The 22,301-nt window shown below is 41.2% G+C and overlaps 1 protein-coding gene across 13 annotated transcripts in view; it reads right to left on the reverse strand.

Moving 5' to 3' along the window:
• The window catches only part of RTEL1 (regulator of telomere elongation helicase 1), a 114,020-nt gene that overhangs the window by 72,257 nt on the left and 19,462 nt on the right, over window positions 1–22,301 (reverse strand). For 12 of the 13 annotated variants that reach the window (XR_007768558.1, XR_007768559.1, XM_050918253.1 and 9 more), the window contains 9 exons: window positions 21,532–21,685; window positions 21,029–21,067; window positions 19,128–19,206; window positions 18,013–18,110; window positions 16,933–16,988; window positions 10,809–10,883; window positions 8,516–8,597; window positions 4,149–4,281; window positions 3,072–3,185 (listed from right to left, as the gene is read on the reverse strand). Coding sequence is in view for 11 of the 13 variants with exons in the window: in XM_050918253.1 (XP_050774210.1) it covers window positions 3,072–3,185; window positions 4,149–4,281; window positions 8,516–8,597; window positions 10,809–10,883; window positions 16,933–16,988; window positions 18,013–18,110; window positions 19,128–19,206; window positions 21,029–21,067; window positions 21,532–21,685 (830 nt within the window). In the remaining 2 variants the exon portion in view is untranslated. The remainder of the gene's footprint in view (window positions 1–3,071; window positions 3,186–4,148; window positions 4,282–8,515; window positions 8,598–10,808; window positions 10,884–16,932; window positions 16,989–18,012; window positions 18,111–19,127; window positions 19,207–21,028; window positions 21,068–21,531; window positions 21,686–22,301) is intronic. The other variant, XM_050918256.1, reaches the window with a different exon arrangement.

The raw sequence follows: 22,301 nt of genomic DNA on the forward strand, positions 1-22,301 counted from the left end.
TACAGTTAGGGAATCCTATTGCAGCAAAGCCATCCACTATGACCTGCATGTTTCCCAGAGTCACAACCTTTCGTAGCAGCAGCTTAATGATTGCTTTGGCTACTTGCATCACAGCAGCCCTCACAGTAGATTTTCCCACTCCAAATTGATTCCCGACTGACCAGTAGCTGTCTGGCGTTGCAAGCTTCCAGAGGACTATTGCCACTCGCTTCTCCACTGTGAGGGCTGCTCTCATCTTGGTATTATGGCGTTTCAGGGCAGGGGAAAGCAAGTCACAAAGTTCCACGAAAGTGCCCTTATGCATGCGAAAGTTTCGTAGCCACTGCGAATCGTCCCAAACCAGCAAAACTATGCGGTTCCACCAGTCTGTGCTTGTTTCCCGGGCCCAAAATCGGCGTTCAATGGCTAGAACCTGCCCCATTACCAGCAGGATCTCCAAAGTGCAGGGGCCCACGGTTTGAGAGAATTCTGTGTCCATGTCCTCATCACTCTCGTCGCCACTCTGCCGTAGCCACCTCCTCCTCGCCTGGCTTTGCAGGTCCTGGTTCAGCATAGACTGCACGAGAATGCATGAGGTGTTTACAACGTCCACTATTGCGGTATTGATCTGAGCAGGGTCCATGCTTCCTGTGCTATGGTGTTTGCACAGTTCACCCAGGAAAAAAGGCGCGAAATGGTTGTCAGCTGCTTTCATGAAGGGAGGGGTGAGGCTGTATCCAGAACCACCCGCAACAATGTTTTTTTTCCCATCAGGCACTGGGATCTCAACCCAGAATTCCAAGGGGCAGAGAAGACTGTGGGAACTATGGGATAGCTACGGAATAGCTACCCACAGTGCAACGCTCTGGAAATCGACACTAACCTCGGTACATGGACGCAAACCTCCGAATTAATGTGCTTAGTGTGGCCGAGTGCACTCGACTTTATACAATCTGTTTTACAAAACTGGTTTATGTAAAATCGGAATAATCCCGTAGTGTAGACATACCCTCTGACTCTGAGGTCTCAGACGGAAGATCACGAAGGAGCCGAGCCTCAGTGCCTTGAGCACTGAGAACTCGGGGAGCGGGTAGGCTCTCTGTCTGAGTGAACCAGTGCTGAGGGACATGGAGATGGGGAGTGCCTCGACATCATAGCTGGCTTCCCTCTGGACTGCACCAGGGGGCAGGAGGGGTGTCTGCCGGCACTGAAGGTTCTTCCTTCCTGGGAGGCGAGAAGGACCCCATAAGGTGCAGGAGGTCCCGAGCGGCTTGTTAAGCTTCCGGTGTTGAAGGGAGCTGTAGCTGCGACTGAGAGGGGGGCTGGACTCAACTGCCTTACTTGGGAAGGAGTTCACATGGCTCCAGAGCAGCTGTCTGGCTTCCTTTTCTTCTAAGGCACCAGCCAGTGGGGTCAGTGCCTGCTTTCAGCTGGGCCTCGTGAGGTGCCTGTCAGTGCCAACTGTTTTGGGACGAGTTCTCTCTTGGGGCAGAACTTGACAATGGTGCCGAGGTGCTCCGCGTCGAGGACAAAGCATTAGGAGCCAAGTCCCCTGAGCCTGGGTTGGATAGGGGCGTAAGGCTGCCTCCACGAGGATCACCACAAGCTGCCGTTCCCTTCCTTTAAGGGTTCTGGGGCAGAACTCGGAGCAGATCTTACAGTGATCCTTTTGGTGGCCTTCCCCTAGGCATCGTAAACACAATGAGTGTGGATCACTTTGAATGCCCTTCGTGCAGGCCACAGTTTTTAAACCCCAGGGACCATGGCATCCACAGCTATGGGGAAGCGGGATGGGTGGGGGAAACCCCAACAACTCTACTAGGAACTCTAATATAAAGAAGACACTACTGTAACTATATACAATAACTACAGAACACGCTTGCTAAGCAAGGGCTAGGGGAAGTTCCAGCCAACTGTCACTGGTGATAAGAAGGAACTGAAGGGGTGGTGGGTAGCTCTATATTGAACGCCATGAAGGCGCAATTTCAGGGGGTGCACAGTCCGGCCCACCGGATGCTGCTAAGGGAAAAAATTCTTCCATCCATCGTGCATACACACCTGATTGGAATGGACATGAACAAGCACTCGAAGAACAACTATTACTACATTCTGATGCTATTACCCTTGAGAAATTGCAGAAATTACACCAAACACTGTATGCACCATTTACTCCACACAACACACTGTGGAAAAGAAAAAGCTCAGTGGTATCTTACATCAAAATAAACTTAAATGGCAGGCCAACTAAGTTACTTGGACTAGCAACACACTATCATAGGACTGTATATTGTCACCCATCATTGTAGTATCTGAGTGCCTTCCACATATAATCAACAGCAACAGCGAACTTCATGGAATCTCTGGCATGCTTCCTTTTACGTGGTAAAAACTCTTCTATGGGCAGTGGTTTTGGTTTACTGAGTATCACTAAAAAGGCCGCATCTGCCCCGGCTAAACCCAAACAAAAGCAGTCTTAACCAGGGGAATGTAGATATAAAGTTGAACTTAAAATGGATAAAAAAAGTATCAGGATATAATTGCTTTGAATATTTTGGAAAGGTAATTAAAATAGGAAAATATGTAAAATAGGAAAATAGGAAAAACTTTAAAGACTCATTGACAGAAGTGAATACGATGGTGCCAAAACAACTGTGCCACTCTGTTAGGTAAATAACTTTCTTGTAAAGAATTGATAAATACATAAAGCACTCAAAGCATGAAACTACTTCTTAAAGTTCTACAAACAGGTTTTTAAGAAAAAAAATGACATTACAGAATAGAAACAGAACAAAAGGGGGAACCTTAAAATCAGGTCTTCAGTTTTCTAGGCAACAACACTTGTGTTTCTTTTTTTCCCCAAGCACAGAAATTCTCTGCTTTTTCCGGTTTGGCTAAGCATGAACCGAAATGTAGAAGCAGCATAACATTTCTCTATAACCTCACCTTCTGCTGCTTCCTGTTACTAATTAGAAGCCTTTTATCTAAGAAGTGAACTTTGCAGATCACTTTTTCCACAAGCACTCTCCTTTAAACAGAACTCAGACAGTGATACTGGAGACTTCACAGCAGTATTTAAACAAAGAGCTGATTACCTTTTTTCATAGGTAGAGCTGAGCAGACCTCCGTCTGGTCCCTTGGGAATTATCCCCACCCAGATCTGGTGTTTATCAATAACATGTGGATTTTCCAAGCAAACGGGGAAAGGACTGAGGAAACAGGAGAGAGATGATCTCTAATATAAGAACATAAGAACGGCCATACTGGGTCAGACCAAAGGTCCATCTAGCTGAGTCTTCCAACAGTGCCCAATGCCAGGTGCCCCAGAGGGATTGAACAGAATAAGTAATCATCAAGTGATCTGGCTAATACCCATTGATAGACCGATCTTCCAGGAATTTATCTAGCTCTCTTTTGAACCCTGTTAGTCTTGGCCTTCACAACATCCTCTGGCAAAAAGTTCCACAGGTTGGCTGTGTGTTGTGTGAAAAAAATACACTTCCTTTTTTTTGTTTTAAACCTGCTGCCTTTTAATTTCACTTGGTGACAGCCAGTCTTTGTATTATGAGAAGTAAATAACACTTCCTTATTTACTTTCTCCACACCAGTCATGATTTTATAGACCTCTATCATATTCCCCCTTAGCTGTCTCTTTTCCAAACCAAAAAGTCCCAGTCTTATTACTCTCTCCTTATATAGAAGCCGTTCCATACCCCTAATAATTTTTGTGGCCCTTTTCTGAACTTTTTCCAATTTCAATACATCTTTTTTGAGATGGGGCGAACACACCTGCACGCACCATGGATTTATATAGAGGCAATATATCTTCTGTCTTACTATCTATCCTTTTCTAAATGATTCTTAACATTCTGTTCCCTTTGACTGCTGCTGCACATTGAATGGATGTTTTTAGAGAACTATCCACAATGACTCCAAGATCTTTTTCTTGAGTGGTAACAGTTTATTTAGACACATCATTTTATAAGTATAGTTAGGATTATGTTTTACCAATGTGCATTACTTTGCATCCTCTTCATGCCAGTTCTAAGCCGTTATTTCATTTCCAACCCCAAGCATTCAAAAATCATGAGATAAGGCCCATTAGATTGGCTTACAAACAGTAAATAATACTATATAATGACTTTATTTGCACAGAAAAAAAATGAACTTACATCTGCATTTCCATGGTGAAGGAGGAGAGTGGGGAGAGGGTCCCACTAGTGAGAATGATTGTCCGGACTCCCTGACGGACCAGCTCATGCATGCTGTACCCAGGGCTGAAACACCAGTAGCTCAAGACCTTTCCTGTATCAAACAGAAAATAAAACACTAAGAACTGAGGTCTGTTTATACAGTGGAGACCATATGTCTGAGCTGCTCATGGTGTAAACCAGAGTTTGAGGTTCTATAACTGGATATGGGCACAAACCAAGAACCTAGTGCTAAGCTTTCATACCTGTTTAGAGGTGTCTGGACATGGGGTTTGTGGTTCAGCTTGTCTTTGAACTTAAGTCTGACAATTCAAAGCAAAGTTGAAAGGTCAACACCCACCCAAATTTCAGTAGTTTCTAATTTCAACAAGAGACTCTTGTCATCCTCAAACACACAGTCTACTAAGGACGATTGTGCCAGTCAGAGTAACCAAGGTTGATGGTGTCGCACCAGGCACCATGTATAGAGAAGTTCCTAGAACTGGTTCAATCCTATGAATCCACGAATCTCTGGGTCATCCCCACAGGCGGCATCAGGTAGGGTCAAGATGTGCACCCCTTCATATGTTGATGGAGAGTGAGAGCACAGGGTGCAGGGGCGTTTTTATCCATCCTGGCAACATGGTCGAAAAGCATGTAACATCACTTTTGAATAATGAACATCACTTTTGAATACAAGGAGTGACTGAAGGAAGGCCTGAGACTGTGGAGGAGCCCAAATACATCACCCGTTACACATCCCTTACACTAGGCTCTCCTGGTCCAAATACAGCAATTGTTACTTCTGTAGGGGAACTAACTGAAAGCTTCTTCCAACCCTGATCAAGCTATGCTTCTCAAGGGAGTCACTAAGTACTCATCATTAGAGGCGGGAAAATTATTTTAAACCAATGTTTTATTCTCCACACTCCGTCCCACACACAGCCCTTTGGGCAAACACAGCCAGGAGATATTGAACCCTTGGAGATTTATATTCAGAGACTATGAGCAAATCTCTTCACTACACACCAAATCTGGTGCAAATTAGCATGGTGGAGGCAGTCTCTAATTGGACCTGTATGTGGATAGGTCTGGGAGAGTGCCCACACAAGGTGAGTAGACACACAAGCAAGGAGCACAGGTAATCCCAGTTAATGAGGATGTTGAGAGTGAGTGTGGGAGGCTCAGAGAGAGGAAACACTCCCCTCCAACTCATGAACCCACCCCTGAAACATCCTCTCTCTCTGAACATGCAGAGGGCTTTCAGAGTGTCAATTCCATGGATTCTGGAGGAGCCAGGATTGGACCACAACAGCTACAGCATCTGGTTCCTCCACTGGTTGTGACTTTTTGAGCATATGGGTAGCCCAAAGCGAGAATTTAGCCCAAGGTGCTGAACTCTTCTTAGTGAGCTGAGTCAAGACAGATCCCCATAAAATCCACTGAAAAGCAGCACTTTTCAGGCATCTGACAGCATTCCTATAGACTATCCTAACACAAGCATTACAGCACCTATGTGAGGAAATATTTGCTTTTGGCTATTTTTGTTATCTGTAGGATTTGTACATGTTGAAGTCTACTAACTAGCTTGTCATGAAGTAATTTTCTTGTTTTGAAGAAGAGGTAAAGAAAATATTTTTTTCTTGGTAAACTGTGGAAGATTTTCATGACAATTTTGCAAGGCTGATGTATACAAAACATAACCAAACAACATTTACCAAACAACATAAAAAAAACAAAACAAAACCAAAACAAACTGTGCTGTTTGTTCTGCTTCCCCTTTCCCCACCTCCCCGATAATGAAATTTGTCCAGGAGAGTTCCTGTAATAGAAAACTAAGATTACACAATATCCGAAGAAAACAAAACGTGCAAGTTATCAGAGAACTACGCTTACATTTAGAACTGACATCACTGAAGTCAACACTTATTTCACTGAAATACTTAGAAGAGGAGGTCCAAAAACAACAGCTGAAGTGCTATGACTACTGATATTCCTAAAAATAAGTTGTTTTGGCCTCAAGATGAATATTTTTACATGGAAAAAACAAACAGCCTCCAGTATATTTAAGTGCCAAAATTATGAAACCAGATACCGACAAACAAAACAAAATAAACTCTTAAGGCGTGTCTACACTGGAAATAGAGGTATAATTTCCATCTCAAGGAAACGTGTGTACTACTCAAGCCAGTGCACTAAAAATAGCAGTGTAGCTGCAGCGCAGCAAATCGGGCAGGACAGGCTAGCTACCCAGAGTACATTTCCATCTATGATCCTAGGTACGTACTTATGTGGCTACCCCTCCCACAGCTCATGCTGCTGAGGCTACACTTCTAATTTTAGCTCACTAGCCCTAATCAAGCTAGTGGATGTTTCCTTGAGCTGGAAATGACATTTTCCAATCTCACCGCAGATGTATCCTTAGAGAGGCCTCCAGACAACCAAATTATTTCCTTCTAGCACCATCTTCCATAGGAAATTTAAGTACAGGGACCCTAACATAACTTCTGAACCTTAATGCTCTAACCAGAGATTGTCAAAAGGTCTGTTTTGTTTGCCCTGATTAACAGATTTTTTTTTTTAGGGAGATTATTTCCTCATTAAATCCAACTTGGAGCAGGTTCAGTGGCTTGGGAAAAAGCCTTAAGTGCAGAGAGAAACTTGGCTTCTGAATTCTGTGTTTCATTCTGCAGCAGGGTTATACGGAGATGGTGCCAGATAACAGATGTAAGGAGCAGTACTAACAACAACAGGAGAAAACCCTAATTAATCATGAAAGGCTCAAAATTTACAGTTAAGGCTGAAGCTCCACCATGACAGCACCCAGCTGTGCTTAAGTATGGAGGTCTCACAATAGGGTTACCTAACAGAGCACACTGATGCTGTAACTCTGCTAACTGGCATGGGACCTCTGGTAAAATAAACATGGGAGATTTAATTTGAAAGGGTAATTTTTCTGGCACATTGCAAGAGCCAAATGATGGGGACTTAGAATGAGACAACCAATTACAGCTCCGCAGCCAGATCTGAAAGGTTTGTACTGAGATAACAACTCAGAACACTGATAGGTATGTTACCCCTGCAATTAAAAAGCCACAGCTAGCCTGTGCCAGCTGACTCGGGTTCAAGCTCAGGGGCTGTTTAACTGCAGTGTAGACATTTGGGCTTGGGCTAGAGCCCAGAGTATAAGACCCTATAAGGATTCCAGAATTCAGGCTGCAGCCCAATAATGTCTACATTGCAATTAAACAGCTGCTTAGCCTGAATCCACATCAGCTGGCATGGGACAGCCGGGGGGTTTTAACTGCAGTGTAGACATATTCTATATAAACACTAACTTATTCTTAGAAAGAGTTTTACATAGAAAGAGGCCAAAGTGTTGCCTTCTATTTGTTACATCAAAAATGTGTCCACTCAGTAAGCTTGCAAACCCAGTTCTCTGTGTTTGTACAGAAGATGCCTCTGTAATGTGTTACCACTGCCACTCAGAGAAACCACAACTCTACCTGACCTGCTGTTTATAACCAGGCTTTACAAAGAAGGACAGTGACTACAATTCAGAACCTTCAAGACCCATGGAGCAGCAGTTTATGCTACAAAGACAGTTAAAAGACAAATAACTGCACTGGCTTGCTAAGATTCCAAGGAGCCTATTAACCTCACACCTTATTGGCTCCTGATGTTAAGTCTTACAAAGCTAGTGCTGCAGTCTCAATCAACCTTTTAACACCAGAAAAGCATGCAACAAAGAAGACTAAAGGCAAGAGGAAAACTGCAGTATTTCCCTCCAACCCCCATGGGTACTTTTTCCTCTTAGGGCTAGTCACCACGGTTTTGTATAGGCATAACTATTTCAGTTAAGGGATTGATTTTTTAAAAATAGTTATACCTGTGCATCCTCTAGCAAGGACAGTGCTATATGCCAGTATAGCTTATTCCCATTCCTATACAGGAACAGATGTATTGGTACTAAATATCCATGAAGTGATATAACTGTGTCCACACTATAGGGGTTATATCAATTTAACTGATTTAATACAGTTAGAGCAGTGCAATTTGTGTTCAGGCAAACCCATAAAGTTCCCTACAGAGCTACTCTGTTTTGCCTTCCCATCCAGCACAGCCATTTTGACATTCAAGGAAGATGAGGTGGCGCTTCATGCACAGCCCTGCGTTGGCACTCCCTAACCTGCCAGACAGCTCCTTGTTGAGTGACATGAGACACTGCAGACTGAAATGTTTGCTGTACTAGCATTTTCAACCACTGGGACAGTTTCCAACACTTAAGTCAGAGAAGGCCTTGTTAACTGGCTTTTGTATTAGCCTCCCATCACAACCCACTCCTGCACCTTCTTTTTTTGTTACTGATGAACTCCATAGGTCTGTCCTCTGCTTTTTTTTCTGATTACTGGTATCCATATGAATGTGCACCTGTGGAAGAAATAGGTACATGACAACATCTTCCCAAAGACTGCTGCAGAAATCAGATATATCTGAACTCCCATAAGCCGTGGTCCAGCCCTGGATAATTGAGGTTCACCAGCAGTTCTTATAATGCTTACAGTGTTTGGCATTTGCCTTTCCTCATTTCTCCTCCCCACTCCCACTCACCCCCCAAAAAACCCAACAAGGAACACACCACCACTCAAATTGTGATTTTGAACCAATTTGTTAGAGCAGGATTTCCTGAGCTGCATAAAGAAAAGGCAAATAATACAATTATTTAGCATGGACTTGTTACCTCCCATTGGAATGCAGTGTACAGAGTTACAAGAAGAAGATTATTAGAAGGAGATGCTGTATATAGGGCAACAAAAATATTAAGTCTTGAGAATAAAATTTCTGAGAGGAAAGACTGGCTTTTCTTCATTTGAGGTAAAAAGTGATCCTATCTCAGATGATTTAAAAAGCAAAGGAAAAAGCCAAAAGAAAATGTTCACATAGGTAATGAGTTCAAAAACTACCAGGCAACCTAAAAATTAGCAGTTTGGAGTTAAGGAGGAACACCAGTAGAATAATTTCAAATGTGGGGTAAACCCATGGAGTAAACTGTCAGGGAAAGTGATTGACGCTAAGAGTATGCATGATAGACATTCCTTCTGGAGAAGGAAAGGATTGAGGGGGGTCTGTTAAAAATGCAAGAAGGCAGGGCGAATAGTAGCCAAAAGAGGGCAGGTTTATTGGGCTAGAATTTCTTCCCCAGCCCTAAAATTTTAATGTCATACACCCCAAAGGGGTCTGTAGGACAGAGAATGCAGGTGCGAAAGGGGCCTGGGAGTTGAGTGCTACAATTAAAAAGTAATGCCAGACAACAGGGAGGGAAAGTATTGATGTCTGTAATCCCCAAAGTCTAAAGAAAGGAGATCTATGCTTCAAAAGGATCAGACCCTTTCCAAAACCTTCAGAGCATCTGCCAAGATTAAACACACAATTCAATTTACCAAATGCAGTAGGAACCTGGTTTATACAAATCCATCATCCAAAAATACCCATTTATCCAAAATTAAGAGGTGTCCTAACATTTAATATTGAATTGAAAGGTCAGTGTATCCCATTCTCCATTTATTGGAATAAATTACATTCTCTTCTTCTCTTCTGATGGACGGGGTTTTAGTGTATTTAGTGTGGGAAAAGAAAAATTAAATAGTGCCATAGTTAATTCAGTTCTTTCTCATGGGAATCAAGTTTAGCACTTCCCAAATGCTATGTAGGACAGTTTATTTCAAACCTTTCCATGCACCCTTTCTCACACTGTCCAATTCTTTTGGGGTTGGGGGAAGCTGACACAGTTTTACTGGTGAAGTATGTGTGTCTCTTGGTAGATAAGCATAAAGGAAGAGGAGTGTCATGTTTTTAAAGCAAATGCACTTTGATGCATGGACTCCCTATGCTGGAATGAAGAGGATGAAATCCCCTCTAGGTCTTGAACAATAAAAAGGGTGTTCAGAGGACTAAATGGGGCTTCAAACCTTCAGTCACCCAAGAGATTAGTTTAGGAATATATTAAGGCCTAGTCTATACTTGAAAGTTAGTTCAACATAGCTATGGCACTCAGGGATGTAAAATATTCAGATCCCTAGGCATCGCAGCTGTGCTGACCTAACCCCAGCTTTAGATGCCGCTCGGCTGATGGAAGAATGCTTCTGATAACCTAGCTACTGTGGCCCGGGGAGGTGAAGTTCCTACCGCAATTCCACCAATGCAGGAAGCATCTACAGTATGATGCTACAGCACATAGCTATGGTGCTGCAGCTGTGCCGCTGTAGCTCCCATAGTGCAGACATGGCCTAATCCTTAAACAAAAACATGTGGCATCAAAGTTTTCCCATAACTCACAACTGCATCATCTTCATGCTTCCTAGGTTCTTAGCAGAAATTTAAGAGCTAAAAACCAGATGTTCCCTTCTTCCTGGAACTTGAGCAATGGATTCTAATCTCAAGCTGTACTCGAATATTTGACATCCCCTTGACTCCCGCCTGTAGGATTTACACATCCTCATCTCCTAGAATTCAACAACATACTTTGATGTTACATTGCCCACTCCCACTGATTTCTGCACTGTCTGCTCTTGACTACAACAGCCTATCCACGAAACACCAGAAAGGAAGAGAAAGTGACAAAACACATCAAGCATCCCATACCTTATAATACTTGGATATTGATTGAACTGGCATGAAGCTGGATGTGCCTTCTGGAGGATCAATGCTAAAAACAATCTAAGAAACAGATGGATAAATCAGAGAAAATGTTAACAGATGCCTCCAGCAAAATCAGTAACGTGTCACAAACAATTATGCAAAATGATTGCTGCTGCACTAACTTTAAAATATATCTTTCAGTATTTGTTTTCTATACTTAGGTGCTGTAATTCTGTTCACAAAAATAGATGCAATGGTGAAAGTATCTTTGACAATCAGGACAAATATGTTTAAATACATGGAAATCTTTTTACGTTCCAATATGGACTTCTTCACTGTGAGTTGAAAGTACCTGTGACACTATTAAGTAGAGGGGAAAAATAAGTATTAAAATGTATAATTAGAACCTAAAAGGGTTTGCTAGTATTTACACAAATTTGTCCTGATTGTCAAATATACTTTCACCGTTATATCTATTTTTACAAACAGAATTACAGCACCTGAGTAAACAAAACAAATATTTGCAAGCACAAATGGATAGTTACAGAACTACTGAGCCATCTGTGTGAACAAATACCAAATTTATGCAAGCAACACAAATAACAGTGCATGTGTAAAGTCTAGATAATATTTAGTCCTGCATCAGTGCAGGGGACTGGACTAGATGACCTATGGAGGTCCTTTCCAGTCCTACATTTCTATGGTTTTATGTTCTACACAATTAAACAGGATTTTGGTTAATTTTATGATGAGTAGAAACACTCTACAAATACACAAGCTGGCAATGATACAGGCTACAGCTGCTACAGCCAAGTTTCTTGAGACATTTAAAAGGCATTAACAGTGCTCATGAGAATACAGTTCATAGTTAAAGGAAGGCGTTTCCCATTATAGTGAAGAAAAAAAATAAAGGCAGCATTCTTGGAAAGCATAACTGATGAAAATTAACCTTAGTGTGGCCAAAAAGAGTTTTACCAAATGTCTTCAAAACAATTTTTTTTTCAACAAACACATGATAAATTGAAAAGTTATACCCCTGAAAACAAGGTTGTATAACAAGGAAGCAGTAAGACCCTGAGAATAGGGGCCCAGAGAATAGCTGCGAACTGAGTCAGAAAACCCAGCTTCTATTGCTGGTTCTACCACTCAATTGCTGTGGGACACTGGGCAAGCAGTTCAACCAATGTGCCTTATCTTCCCCACATGGGGATAATGACACTTGCCTTTCTTTATAAATCACTGAGACACATGGATATAAAGTGCTACTGTTATATCAGAACATACATATATCTACTGAATCGATATAGAAATATAACATCTTTTACACGGCTGGGCACATTTCACACACATGAATGCATGAACAGCTCAGCTTTACAAACCAATCTTCTATTGGCCCAGTGATGTGAGGGACCAGAATTCAAACACCTCACTTTTATAACTTCCAAAATGTAGGCGTGCCCATCTCACCAGACAGGATAGGAGCAGCTGGTTACACTGACAGGCTGTAGCAACTCTTATGAAGTGGATGAGTAGCAGCAAAGAAAGGTTCTAAGGCACTCAAAATAGAGTAAAATCTGGATGATGTGTCACTTGCCTAACAGACTCATTTCAACCCAAAGGTACTGGTGCACTTTTGACAAGGGTAAAATGTGACATGATAAATCTCAGACTCCCCACGAAACCTCCTCTTTGTGCTGAGCTTCTGAACTGCATGTTCCCAACTAGATTGACTGTTAGGAATGAGACTCACTATTATTGTCTGAAAGGCAGCCTGATTCGTCAGCTGAGGCAGCACTGAGCTCAGCGCTGCTGACCAAAACCAAGACACGTTCATACCACACATCCAACTGAGCAGGGTTGTAAGATTCAGAACAGCACTTGACTGAAGCTCAGTGTGAAAGTACTTTGATCCCAAATCTGATTGCACAGATAGAAGTTGTTCTAAGGTGCTGATGGCCCAGAGCTGGCAGACTGTTAGGAATACAGCTCTATGTCTGATCCAGTGGTTCTCAACCCATTGTGGGCTGCATCTGCAGCTCTCTCTGTGTTAGCTGGGCTGCATCCATACAATATATATACGCCTGTACGGCCCTCAGGATGTCACAAGGACTGCAGCTGTGTGCTGACTGGGCCGCAAGCGGCCAGCAGGTTGAGAACCACTGGTCCAATCTTTGCCATGCAAGAGGAAGGGTTAATACATTAATTCTGCTCTTTCAAGTGACCTCCGGAGGGGTGTTTTCTGTAATGTCCTTTTGGATGTTTGCTTTCTGGCAGCACAGCTGACCATAGCAGGACCAGTAAACAATGACTACTGGGAGGAGGAAAGGCTAATTCCTTTTAAGGTAAGAGAGGTGAATCAATTGGTGGAAGAGAGAGGAAAGAGACTGTGATGAACGAGCTGCCTATTCTGCTGTACAAAGCTAGTTATTTTTTCTTAGAAAAATACGGAATAGAAAACAAGATCATCCCTTCCTGCCAAAATCCAACTCTAGAAGAAGGGGGAGAGTTTATTCAGCTGCCAAAGCATGCAATTCATGATGGGAAAACTAACAAACAGTTATTGGGAAATTCACTATTACCGCTTATGTTTCCAGGAATCACCAGTGAAGTGAAAACATTAACTACTTGAATGCTGTCAAACGATCCAAGTACAGGTGACAAAATGCATTTCAGGTACATCACTTGGAAACAGCAACATTTCAGGTTTAAGAGTGATAGCTGTGTTAGTCTATATCAGCAAAAACAATAAGGAGTCCTTGTGGCACCTTAGAGACTAACAAATTTATCTGAGCATAAGCTTTCGTGGGCTACAGCCCACTTCATCAGATGCATGGAGTGGAAAATACGGTAGGGAGGTACAAATAAAGCATATGAAAAGATGGGAGTTGCCTTACCAAGTGGTGGGGTCATATATCACATTGGTAGATGTGCAGGTGAATGCCACACCATCAGGGGCTCATTCACCTGCATATCTACCAATGTGATATATGCCATCATGTGCCAGCAATGCCCCTCTGCCATGTACATTGGCCAAACCAGACACTCTCTAAGCAAAAGAATAAATAGACATAAATCCGACATCAAGAATTATAACATTCAACAACCAGTAGGAGAACACTTCAATCTCCCCGGACACTCAGTAACAGACTTAAAAGTGGCAATTCTTCAACAAAAAAACTTCAAAAATAGACTCCAATGAGAAACTGCAGAACTGAAATTAATTTGCAAACTGGACACCATCAAATTAAGTCTGAATAAAGACTGGGAGTGGATGGGTCACTACAAAAACTAATTTCCCATTGCTGATACTCACACCTTCTTGTCAACTGTTTGAAATGGGCCACCTTGATTACATTGGCCTCATTAGCACTACAAAAGTGATTTCCATCCCTCTTCTTGTCAACTGTTGAGAATAGCCCACTTCCACCTCAACTGAATTGTCTGGTTAGCACTGACCTCCACTTGGTAAGGCAACTCCCACCTTTTCATATTCTGTGTTTTTATACCTCCCTACTGTATTTTTCACTCCATGCATCCGATGAAGTGGGTTTTAGCCCATGAAAGCTTATGCCCAAATAAATGTTAGCAACATTTCAGTACAACACCAGGGCTTCAGAAGAATGCAACCATATTCCACTGAGCAAGAAGTTTAAGCGCAAAGTATCTGGTGTAATTATAGGGAATGCTGGAGCCTACAAAATGTAACATTATTCCCAGTAAAGAGGAAAGTAAGTAAAAGTCATAAAAAGTCTTTGGCAAGAAGGGAGACTGCAGACTGACATATATTGCCCTCCCCAGATTAAAAAAAATAAAAAAAATTAACTGTTGGTACTGTATACAGACAGAAAATACAGGGGAGGCCATTTGAGTTAGAAGCCTGTTAACATACTAAGGTGCTTTGGTAATTAAAAAGCACATAAGAGCGGTTTATGCTGTTACCAAACGCAGAGCAGTGCATACAGTTATCCAGTTCAGTTTTCAGATAAAGTGAATTTCACAGAATGTGTTGAATGTTTCTGTTGTCCCCCATGCTACTCCCCCCCGACAGCTAGCTTTCTCCTATCCCCCTCCTCCTGCCTTTACTAGTAGTTCTGGCACTTTTGCGCTTCCTACAATTTAGTTTACATTTACAAGCAGCATCTTCTCCCAGCAAAGAGTCTGTGTGGCACATGCTTTCTGAGTAAAAAGAGTGAAAGTTAACTGCTGTGGGGGACTACTAGCCACTAGGGAAAGAAAGTCCTTAGAGCTACAGTGAATAAAGGGAGTCAGGGGGTCACAACCAACTATAGCAGTCCTCAGGGTCATTGGAGTGGAAGGTGGGAGTAGGCAAACTACTGACTATACAGGGTCACTGGTTTCATTTATTTTTCGTTTAGTTTAAGTGTCATTTATCAATCTGAATTTATTTCTTGCATCTTTACCTGGATGTCCAAATCTTTACACTGAATTTATCAATGATTTCTATATATTAAACAATAGAGCAATGAGCAAGAACAAAGCAGCAAGACACGTTTACAAATCTTTACAACGATTATCACCACCGCTCTATGAAAGGCCAGAGGAAAATCTGCTCTGATCCAAAAAAGAAAAAGGAAAAGTTGGGAGAGTGCACAGTCAAATTTCACTATCAGCTTTCAGGGAAAGTTCCAATTAAATTTGACATACAGTGACTCAATCGAGGAGACTGCCCTGAAATCGTTAAAGTCTGGAAACAAAGCGACCCCATCTGAAATGTCAGCAACTGTTCCAAAATGAAAGAATTACAGTTGTGATACTACTATTCAGTCTGACTTCTTGGCTCTTCAAACTTCATTATGTACTTCATTGATACAACTCAGAACAAAAGCGTTGGCCAAATTCAGACTTCAACTAGGATATGAATTTCAGTTCACTAGTCCACAATATCCTCTAAGCTCTTTGCAAACATTTCCTTCCTCAAAGGCATATTTATATTTTCTAGTCCTGCAACAGGAGGGAGATTGCTAGTGCAGTGTACTCAACCATGTTCTTCTGACGTGTTATTGAGCTACAACTGTAAAACATTTTATAGGTGTCCTATTTTAAAAGTTCCTTACAATCAATAAATAAATCAAAAGAACAGAGATTAAGATTATCTACATTTTTCCCCCAACTGCACCTTACTCTTTCATGGGAATATCTCTTCTAATCAAATACTGCTGGCTGAACATGCTATTTGCACAACTCAACAATCCAGCTCCTCCTGGTGGTGGTTAGAAACAACTGAATCATACTTTAATCAGACACCTCTAAAAGGGACGTTTATATCTATAGAATCAGAGAATATCAGAGTTGGAAGGGACCTCAGGAGATCATCTAGTCCAACTCCCTGCTCAAAGCAGGACCAATCCCCAGACAGATTTTTTCCCCAGATTCCTAAATAGCCCCTCAAGGATTGAACTCACAACCCTAAGTTTAGCAGGCCAATGCCCAAACCACTGAGCTATATATGAATCTTTAAGATTGCCTGTTCCCATCTCATCATAGTTCAGAGAAATATCAACAGATTTTCACTTTCCCTTATTTCCTACTATGTCAAATATCAGAAGTACACAGATGCCTAACTCTTTTATAGCTGGCTTCTGAATGCCACAAATCAGTTCTGTATTTCCTATAAATGAACTTTCAGTCCACAAGATGCCAAGAAAGTCTGGTCCTGGAAGTTAAGAAATGAAACTCACAAAAAGGTTTCCTTTAGAGACTAATCTCTGTACTCAAAGGAAATTTAGAATAGTGTGGATTTAGATGTTTTAAGTAGATTCTCACCCGTATTCCATATGCCCCACTGAATTACATAGGTAGGAGCAATTTCTCAATAGAGAAAACTAACCAGAACAGCTATACCCACACCTTAATGCTTACAGCGAAAGGCATTAAATCTCTGCTGAAACACACTACCAAACAACAAGCCACATGGAGGCAGCTCTGTTTGAGTCTATAGTCAAGTAGAAATTCTTCCCTCAATAGTATGTCAACTCCCATCAATGCTTAAGAATTAAACAAACACACTTCAAAGAGAAAAAAAGACGCCTTTGGTGTCTTTCCACATCCTCCACTATCTTTTCAATCTTTTAGAATTATAATGAAGAAACAGAACAGAATTATTTACCTGAATAATGTCTGAAAGTTTATGTAATCCAGCTATGTTGGTAAATATCCCAGTACCTAGAGAGGATAGTATATTAACTTTTTATGTAGACAAATGCACATATGTATTTACACCCATACCTGAGCGTGTACACACACACACACACATAAATGTGCACTGCACACATCCACATCTCACTCACTACCACAATGATTATGAATAAAGCAGCAAAGAATCCTGTAGCACCTTATAGACTAACAGACGTTTTGGAGCATGAGCTTTCGTGGGTGAATACCCACTTCTTCAGATACATGACGTTTTGGAGCATGAGCTTTCGTGGGTGAATACCCACTTCTTCAGATGCACGGCTATCCCTCTGATTATGAATAAAGTGGCTCAAAAACATCACTGGATAACAAAAAAATAAACTAAACCAGCACATTGCCAGCATAGTTTGGTGTGCAACAAGAACATGACGATTTCATAGTATTTGGTCCCATCTCCGCCGTGCACTGAGAAGTTGTAATGTAAATTAGCTTTCATACTCCTCACATACATTAATAATCAATGACAAAATCTCAATGGAGGTTCTCTAAACTGAGAGTCTGGAGAGGCTGGATACTAGCTGTTTATAAGGTATTTCAAAAGGGAACATTATGCCATTTTCCCTTCTAGGAGTAGTAAGGCTTCCCGCCCCTTACAGGCACCTGACCACTTCCCACTGAGTATTACTGCCCGGTTAAGAAGGTAGCATATATAGTTCTCCAAAATAGCTTTCCTGATATCAGTGAAGCACTCAGAGATCCCGCAGACTATGCATGTAAACAGGTATTTGAGAATAAACAATTTTCAAATTGTCAGTTTTCCACTTGCTGAAACTATGACAGAGGTGAGTGGGTGGACACTTTTAACTGCCATTTCACAAGCCTATGGCACAATTAATGTTGCTCCCATGCAAAGGGAATACAGGAAGAACATTATGTGAATAGTGCTCATTCTCCCTTTCTCATTTACACCCCCAAAATATGGAAGCTTCCATTTGCCGTCATCTGTAACTTACAGAACTATACATAGTAGCCCTGGCGACAGGTTTACACTTACGGCCTGACAGAAATTGTTCAATCTGTTCCAGCGACTCTAGGAGGGAGGTTTTGGTTTGGAATGTGATCTGGGCCTCTGCAAACAGATCAAAGATGTAGCTGCAATTCAAGAAGAAAAATACAATTGGACAAACTTTGCAAATAACCCTACATTTAATAACAGCAATACCTTGCCCTTGCAGTTCACTGTATTCCCTTCTCCATAAGCGATAAGGGTAAATAAAAGCAGTAACTACTTTGTTACAAGATTAACTGAGATAATGCTGGGATATTTTTGTTTGAAAGCCCAACGACCTTCACCACCACATCATCTGCAATTACTTTTCATGCACACCTTATTACAACACACAATTTCCTTTGGTTTACAAACAGTTCTGTAGAGCCTGAAGTATCTCAACCAGAATGTAGTTACACTGGTACCTTAATATGAATCAGTATTTCACAAGCCAGCATTTGACGGAAACAAATAAAGACCATCATCCAGTTCAATATACCCTATTATTCACTTACACGCTCCATGCCACACCTTCCAAACTTTAAGTTACTATTTTTATAGGAGCTGCAGTTTCCAACTTATAATATGGTTGGACTTTGCCATTACTAAACAGTGAGAGGCTAAACAGCAAAATCCCAATCACAGTAGGATAATACTGTAGTCAAAGCATCATATAATAAACAAACTACTCGCTATTCCTAAAGGCATGGAGTCAACTGATTTAGGGTCATATTTGATAGATTTCATCATTAGTATAATCTGAGGCTGAAATGCTCTTCAGAGTTTTAAACATAACAAATTACTGAAATACCATGAAAGTAAGCCAGTACAATGGGGAACATTTTATGGGGACCCACCGAATAAAGTTACGTAATAAAAGCTGGTTCCCAGAGCTAGGGTAATATTACTAATGTTAACAGCTAGTATACCTTTTAAACACTTATTGCTACTTGCTGTCCCAGGGGCTTCCTATTTCAGAGCATGGTGTTACTTTCATATGGAACTTTGGAGGAGAAACTCACATTGGAGACAGTCTCATTAGGCCAGAAGTCTCTTCTCCTAACGTACAGTCACACTAATGAGGAGGATAATACAATCTCAGAGCACCAATTGGCACCTACCTCCCTTCTTTAGTGACTCCATTTCCATTATCCGGCAGCTGCACAGCATCAATAGCATTTTCCAGTTGAAGAAGAATTCCTTTAAGGCAATCAAAGGAGAAAATAGTTGAATTTATAGCGTTAGGGCCTTTGTTACAAAGATAGTCACCTAGTTCCTCCCTCTAAACCTAGCTATTATCATGTTTGTGTAACCAATCTGATACTTTAAAAAACTGCTGAAATATACATTTTAAGTTCTTCCAAATGTTTAATTTTTAAAACTTCTTAACGTTTATAGTTATGACCTTATAGTTATAGACCACTTATCATCCAAAAGCCCTTTGTAAGCATTTAATTAATTACGCCTCACAACATCCCTGTGATGTAAAATCTATGTAGGAGAGTAGAACATATGTACATTTGCCTATTTCCTTGCATTTACAAGGGATCCTCACATCTAAGAGAATTTGCTACTATGTGAGATTTTAATAAATACATGATCTTTCACTCACTCTGACACCTTTGCAAATTTATTTCACTAAAGACCTCTTTAATTCAGTGGCAGGTCACCATTTTGTATAGCTGAGCCTAGAAGATGAAGGTTATGAAACCATGGGAGAAACAAGATAAGAGAAACAAGGCATAATAATACCTAGCTCTTCTATAGCACTTTTTATCCGTGACTCTCAAAGCACTTTACAAAGGAGGTGAATATCCACGTTTTACAGATAGGGAAACTAAGGCACGTGGAGGTAACTTGCTAAAGGTCACCCTTCAGGCCAATGGCAGAGCCAGGAATAGAACTGATGTCTCTCCGGAGTCTCACTCCAGTGCTGCATCCATTGACTCATACTGCCTGTTCATAACAGTGAACTTTATGCTGAGGACATCCAATTACACAGTAAACTGAGATTTTACATGCCACCTTATTCTATGACTCTCTGAACTACCATTGCTGATCTCCTGCTGGCTTATGAGAAGGAAGTATTCTGATTAAGTGAGAGCCCCATAAACAGGCAAAAACAGCAATATGAAGAGCTCATCCAAACAGTTCAAATATTGTCTAGGCCATGCCGAGTAATTTCTGTGATTAATTTGAAGTTGTAGGATGGAACTGTGGAACTAAGCATTTGAAAATATTTATTGGCAACAAGAATATTCAAAATCCCCCATTTAACACAACCTTGGACCACTTTGGTAATGTATGGGACTCTGTAGTTTTCTGGCCTGCTGAGCTGAAAAACATTATCAGGATTTCCATTGTACTTACTTCCTAACGCCATAACCCAGGATTAGAGATCTTAAACTCACCTTGCACTGCCCAGCAACATGAGCAATTAGAAGACAGATCACTGCTGCAGGGGTTACAAATTAACAATTTTTCCTCAAACACTGTGGAAGTGTTCCCAGAATCAAAATGCTATTGGATCACTTTTCAAAAAGCCAGCAAAGTTCTTTTCTATTCCAACATGTATTCTTTTTTGGTGGGATGAAAAATGTTATTTAAGGTCAAATTCTTTAGTACAAATTCAGCTGCTGGCTGGCAGAATTGTCGTTGCAGCAGGGTGGTACAACCAATGCTCCACCAAAAGAGAGATGGATTACAAAATTTGCAAAGTCCCTGCAGTAGTGAAAATGACGAGCTGTAGGAGGCATTCTTCTCTCAGCTATACAAACCTCTCAGCTATGCTGAAAAAGGCTGAATGCTCAAAGGACCAGAACACTTGACAAAATTTCTCTCTAAAATAAATAGAAGACCCTCCCCTATGAAGCTTTCACCTATGTGCCTGACAGATGTCAAAGGGTGCCACGGAAAGACTGCATGAGGTTGATTTACCATCATTTCCCAGAGCACCTTTTTCTCCTATTGTATCAAAAGCAATTTTGTTGAGATAATTTAACACAGATGAAATGGTACTTACTCTTTATCTTTGCTATATCTTCAAGCTCCATGCTCAGCCCTGTTTGAGAAGGAAAAACAATTCACTCCTAATCACACAGGGATTAGATGAAGTGTTCAGCGTTTGAGGCAACTGCTTCTTAACTTAATCCCAACTTTCTCACAATTTTTCAACTTGCATTTTTCATTCCTCCAAGAGAGACTATTATTGCCAACTGCCTTTCTGGATATTACAGTTTTTGAAGGCTAGACTCAAGCGATCACACAACTACATATTTTGTATTCTATTTAATTTTCATCTCCTTGATTCCTTATCTCATGTTAAAAGACTTGGCTACAACTTGATGTGCTTGGTTACCATAGGTTAGAAGAACAGCAACAATGTTGGCCAAGTAGAAAGTTCCATCTATCCACCACCCAGATTTGACCTTACAGGGACTAAGAGAAACAGTTATTTTCCAGATTTGTTGACAATGCCACCCCCTACATCCCTAGCAAACCATTAGTCCCCAGCTATCAACACACCTGAACTGGCAAACTCCATATTGAATTCAGCATGGATTTCATTTTGTTGAACTACTTTGGCTTGTTCTTCCAGTACCACATTTATAGCATCCATGGCTGACGCCAAGTCATAGGGGGTCAAGTCAAAAGAAGATGACTCTTCACACAATTTCTCCTGAAATTCAAAGAAATACAGAATTTAATGTCATTTGGATTCTAATATTGCGCTGGGTGTGCTGAGCACTTCAAAGATTGTAAGGTCAGAAGGAACCATTGTGTTCATCTAGTCTGACCTCATATACAACAGAGGCCATAGGACTTCCCTGAATTAATTCACATTTGAAATAGAGCATGGCTTTTAAAAATACATCCAGTCTAGATTTAAGTTTCTAGTGACAAAGAATCCACCACAACCCCTGGTAAGTTGTTCCAATGGTTAATTATCCTCACTGTTAAAAATTGCTACTTATTTCCAGTCCTAGGCCATATCTACACTTACCTATAGATAGGAGCTGCTGTGTCGATCCAGTGCGTCTGCTGAAGATCCGCTAAGTTAATGGCAGTGCACTCTCCCATTGACTCCAGCTCCCCGAGAAAAGTAAGTTAAGCCGGCGGGAGAGCATCTCCCATCAACACAGCACAGGGTAGGCACTGTGGTAAGTCAACCTATGCTACGTTGACTTCAATTACATTATTTATGTAACTGAAGTAGTGTAACTTATGTTGATTTATCGCAGTAGTGTAGACAAGGTCTATATTTGTCTAGCTTCAACTTCCAACCACTGGATCTT

Source organism: Gopherus flavomarginatus, chromosome 11, assembly GCF_025201925.1.
Source record: "Gopherus flavomarginatus isolate rGopFla2 chromosome 11, rGopFla2.mat.asm, whole genome shotgun sequence".
Taxonomy (NCBI): domain Eukaryota; kingdom Metazoa; phylum Chordata; order Testudines; family Testudinidae; genus Gopherus; species Gopherus flavomarginatus.